Source organism: Pan troglodytes, chromosome 10, assembly GCF_028858775.2.
Source record: "Pan troglodytes isolate AG18354 chromosome 10, NHGRI_mPanTro3-v2.0_pri, whole genome shotgun sequence".
Classification (NCBI taxonomy): domain Eukaryota; kingdom Metazoa; phylum Chordata; class Mammalia; order Primates; family Hominidae; genus Pan; species Pan troglodytes.
Window position 1 is genome coordinate 130581998 of NC_072408.2, and position 5450 is coordinate 130587447.

Here is a 5450-nt window from a genome sequence, read left to right on the forward strand (position 1 = left end):
TTCTAGCTAAAGTTCTGATAAAAGTATTGAGTTAATTTAAACTTTCAAACACTGTTTAGATCAGTTGAAAACTAATTCTTAATAGCCATTGTTTTATAATCTTTAGTTTAAATTCATCTGTTTACTTGACATTTGGTTTTTTGTGAACTTGAGTCAGTCCTATTGAACATTTTGACCTATATTCTTGCAAATTATGTTAATTTTTCATATTTTAGTTTGATTTTAGACAATTATTTTCAAAAAGAAACCTGACTTTTTTTCACCTTCTTGACATTGTGAGTGATACACATTAAAAGGCTATTTGCCCGCATCCTCCTCTATCCTGTTTCGAGGTAGAGAGCTTGGCACTTCTGTTACAAGCTGAGAGTCTGGAGGTGCTGAGTTTAACGTGGCTGGGCAGGTGATTTCAAGGCATGAGCTGAACAGCATTGACACAGCCGTGACCTACAATTAAACCCTTTCAATTACAGTACAGATTCTGTGTGCTACTTGATGAGATGTTACCCAAGGCCAGTTTGGACTTACTGCTTTTTGTCCCTCATATTAAATTATCAAATGATGCCGATGAAATGCTTGAAAATGATTCTGCTCTCAAAGTTATGCTTCCCTAGAAAGGTGTCATGTCGGGCACTTGTGTTGGGTGACTATGACATCCCAGCAGTGCTGGTCAGGTCTCAGAGTTGCTTTCACCTAGAGCTGATGCTTCCACAAGGGGACATTTGTGTTACTTTGCTCCAGGGGTCTGTCATAAAAACAATGGTAACTACTTCATCCCTAGGAAGCCCAAGACTTCAGGGCACTGTTAGCTGATTGGTAAATAAGGGACACGATATTCACGAGAATTGTTTACTGCTCCCCACTAGTAATTCTCATGGGGCCACTTTTTTTTTTTTTTTTTTTTGAGACGGAGTCTCGCTCTGTCGCCCAGGCTGGAGTGCAGTGGCGCGATCTCGGCTCACTGCAAGCTCCGCCTCCCGGGTTCATGCCATTCTCCTGCCTCAGCCTCCCGAGTAGCTGGGACTACAGGCGCCCGCTACCACGCCCGGCTAATTTTTTTGTATTTTTAGTAGAGACGGGGTTTCACCGTGTTAGCCAGGATGGTCTCGATCTCCTGACCTCGTGATCCGCCCGCCTCGGCCTCCCAAAGTGCTGGGATTACAGGCGTGAGCCACCGCGCCCGGCCGGGGCCACTTTTTTAACTCTTTCTAATTAACACCTCTTCTCAGCATAGAGCAGAGGATGCAGTCATTTCTCTGTTGAAATCTATGTAGTATTTATGTAGAATGTCATTATATGAAAAGCGAATTCAGAATCCTAACTCTGGGAAAGCACTCTCTGGAAATGTAGTTTGATAATAGTGTCTTATAGGGGCCACGGGAATTTGTTTCTCTATAAAGCGATGGGCTCCAGTGTTATGTTACCAGAGTTATCGCTCAGTTTTGTTTGTTAAGCCTTTTGCTAGAACCTATTATGTATCCAGTTTTTAAAACATACTTCATTCCCTTGATAGCAGAGATCCAGAGCACAGATGGCAAGTTGTGTGGATGATACTGAATATGTTTATTTTCCTAAAGATAAATGTCACGACACGACATTTCTGTTTTTATTTAGATGTTTATTACCATGTGTTAACAGAATCTTAAAACCCAAGGGATTTCTTCAGTAAACTAGACTTTGATTCAACCTGCTGGGCTGGAGACTGTAATTGCCGTGGTCAGTTAAGGAGTGCAAAGGGTGTTCTGTCTGATAGGATCTGGGTGAGCCCTGCGGACTTTCCAGCAGCGAAAGGACTTGGAACTCCTCTTTCGCTGAATGCTGCTCTGTTTCTGGAATGGATATTTTATAACAACATTCTGGTGTCAGCATCCCCTCAGCAGTTGCTTATTTAAACTTTTTTTTTTTTTTTTGAGACAGTGTCTCACTCTGTCACCTAGGCTGAAGTGCAGTGGTGCAGTCTCGGCTCACTGCAACCTCTGCCTCCTGGGTTTAAGCAATTCTCCTGCCTTAGCCTCCCAAGTAACTGGGATTACAGGCGCCTGCCACAGTGCCCGGCTAATTTTTTTATTTTTAGTAGAGACGGGGGTTTCACCATGTTGGCCAGGCTGGTCTCGAACTCCTGACCTCAGGTGATCTACCCACCTTGGCCTCCCAAAGTGCTGGGATTACAGGCGTGAGCCACCGCGCCTGGCCCTCTGCAGTTGTTTAATAAGGCACAGAATACCTGTAGCATAGGTCAGCCTTACGATGTCCATGAATTACATATTCAGACGTTTTAGAGCCTGATACATTTTGGAAAAGAAAAACAACGTCTACACCTATTCTACAGTCCGCATTTAAAACAATAAATTCCTCTATTAAAAACGTAAAGCCGGGTTTGCTTGCGTGCCACAGGGAATATATCCAGGAAGGTTATTACGAAGCTGTCAAATCAAGATGATGGGAATAAGGCAGTTTGAACGAACAGTCTTCCCACAGTCAGGCCATTTTTGCTGATTTGGTTTAGAATTTTCAGAAATACTTTCACTCCACCTGTTCTTTGATGGGAATATCTAAGAAGGCTAGGTAGGTTCTTAGGGTTAGCCTGAGTCATCTAGGGGCTCAACTCCTTGTGAGGGGAAATGACAGTGAACAAGTTAGTACTTTGCTCCACAAATGCATGAAAGGACAAATTTGCATCTTCTATCAGTATTTAACTTCCTTTTGCTAATGACAAATAAATATATATTTTTAAACGTGGGTGTTTTGCTTTATTATGCTCTGGTTTGGCAAGAAAGCTAAAGAACTCTGCTCCTTCCCTGATTTTGTAGGCCATGAGGAACTCGTGCTTTCTCGGCTTATTTCCTCCTCGTCTGGCCTCTAATCCCGCCTCTGCCGCCGCCGAGGTGCTGTGACCTTCGTCTCGCCAACTCTCTAGCCCCAGCTTCATCGGCAAGGTGGGCGGGCTGCTTGCAAACCGGTCGGCGTGGGGTGGGGTCGCACCCTCGGCTGCAGCGGCCCTAGGGCGGCTCCTGGCGGCGAGGGTCCCGCTCCGCATCCAGGGGCGTGCGCGCTGCCGGGACCAGGGAGCAACCAGTCTACCTCGGCGGCCCGGGGGCCTGGTGCGCGCCTCCGAGATCTCGGGGCCGGGGCGTGGGCTGCGGCTCGCGGGTTCGGGATCGAGGGGCCGGGCGCGGGGCACTGCCGAGCTTGCAGCCCCCAGCGCCGGCGCCGTCGGCGGGGCGAGCTGCGGCCGTTTCCGGGGCGCCCATTGCTAGGGCCGCCGTTGCCACGGACGCCCGCCCTGCGCCCGGCTCCCTCTGCACTGCGCGGCGCCATGGACGACCTGCGGGTGCTGTGGATGCGCGACCGCGTGTATGCTGCTTTCGGCATCACCGACCCCCAGCTTTTCGAGGACCTGCTCAACCGCGACGACGGCCGGGGCGAGGACCTCATCTTGCACTTCCTCAACCAGGCGAGCGAGGAGGAGGGGCCCTCGGCGCTCTTCATCTACCGCACTATGGTGCCGGAGGAGGTGGAGGTGGAGATTGGTGAGCCTCGACGCGCCGCTCCCTTCCCCGGGCTTCCCTCCTGCCCGTCCCGGCCTCTCCGGCGGGCGCGGGGGCTGCTAGAGCCTGCCCATCGTCCGGCCCCGGCCTCAGGTGCTGTCCACAAACGCTGCCGCCCGCCACGTGCAGGCCCCGGGCGAACCCAGCAATCACAGCCGTCCCTGCCCTCCTGGGCCCACAGCCCACTTGAAAGTCAGGCCTTGATTGAAAAATCACAGCAAACACTGACTTAGCCCGCACCCCGTGCCAGGTGCGGTTCCAACGCTTGTATCAACTCCTTAACCCTACGAGGCGGGTGTATCCTCATCCCTATTTTACAGATGAGCAAACTGGCACGGAGGGGGTTAAGTAACCTGCCCAAGGCCCACGGGCCGTCAAGATCCACTGTGCAATAATCCGAACGGCTGGGTAGAGCCATGCCCAGGTGTGGCAGGGACCCAGGTCACTGTCACTCTCCTTGACCGTCGCAGCCTCTCACGGAGGGTCCGAAGAGCACCCCTTTCTACTTCTGGAGGCTCCTTATATCCTAAAAAGTAAAAAAAGGCTAGGACAAAGTTTAAAAACTACAGTAGACTTTAAATGTTTATGTTGAACAAATTAGCATGGCAAATACAAAAAGACAGTGACCAGGGTCCCAGAACCCTCTGTGGAGGCGGATCCCCAGCCCCACCTACTCTCTGATAGGCCCAGGGACACTGAGAGGGCAGGGAGGGGCCAGCACAGGTGAGAGGAGGAGGCAGGACAACTCGCTTCAGAAACAGCTAGAAGGAGACTGGGACCTCGAAAGCCGCCTTCTCGCAGGAGCACCAGCCGGAGCACAGCTGCCGGGACCTCCTGCCTGGCTGTCCAGTCTCCTGGGCTACTTTTCCAGCCCCTTAAGGACTTGGGGATCCCTTGCAGGGCCTCTCACTGGGTTCGGGTGGCAGGGCCGGCAGACCTTTGATTTTTTTTTTAAAGGTACCAGGCAGATTCATTTCTTGTATTTTATTTTTTAACTTTTTTTTTTTTTTTTTGAGATAGGGTCTCACTTTGTCACCCAGGCTGGAGTGCAGTGGTGCGATCTTGACTCACTGCAACCTCTGCCTCCAGGGCTCAAGTGATTCTCCCACCTCAGCTTCCTGAGTAGCTGGGGACTACAGGTATGCGTCACCATGCCTGGCTAATTTTTATATTTTTGGTAGAGACAGGTTTCACCATGTTGCCCAGGGTGGTCTCAAACTACTGAGGTCAAGTGATCCTCCCGCCTCGGCCTCCCAAAGTGCTGGGATTCCAGGTGTTAGCCACCTGGCACCTGGCCACTTCTTTTTTTTTTTTTTTTTTGAGACAGAGTCTAGCTCTGTCGCCAAGGCTGGAGTGCAGTGGTGCAATCTCGGCTCACTGCAACCTCCACCTCCCTGGTTCAAGCAATTCTCCTGACTCAGCCTCCCAAGTAGCTGGGATTACAGGCACCCATCACCATGCCCGGCTAATTTTTGTATTTCTAGTAGAGACAGGGTTTCACCATGTTGGCTGGGCTGCTCTTGAACTCCTGACCTAAGGTGATCTGCCCACCTCGGCCTCCCGAAGTCCTGGGATTACAGGTGTGAACCATCGCGCTTGGCCACCTTCATTTATTTTAAATATTCATTATTTGCTTGCACAAAATAAAACGTCTTCATCATAAATCCAAAACCACAAATAAACAACAATAACAAATCCCTAGTGCCATCTGGAGAGAGGACCACGTGATCACGTTTTGGAATTTAACCTTCCAGCCTATTATTTTTTTCTCTCTGGCAGACCTTTGGACCTGGACATTAGATTATAACTGGACGTCGGATGTAGGCACTTTCATTGGCACCAAGTGAAATTATGGAAGCCAAAAACACACTCGCAGGATTGACCGTTTAACATGTACCACCACTG

The 5450-nt window shown here is 49.9% G+C and overlaps 1 protein-coding gene across 1 annotated transcript in view; it reads left to right on the plus strand.

Moving 5' to 3' along the window:
* The first annotated feature begins 2937 nt into the window (after positions 1–2937).
* Positions 2938–5450, plus strand: part of DNAH10 (dynein axonemal heavy chain 10) — a 174117-nt gene continuing 171604 nt past the window's right edge. The window contains exon 1 of the mRNA XM_054663807.2: positions 2938–3527. Coding sequence (XP_054519782.2) covers positions 3314–3527 — 214 coding nt within the window. The 5' untranslated portion in view covers positions 2938–3313. The remainder of the gene's footprint in view (positions 3528–5450) is intronic.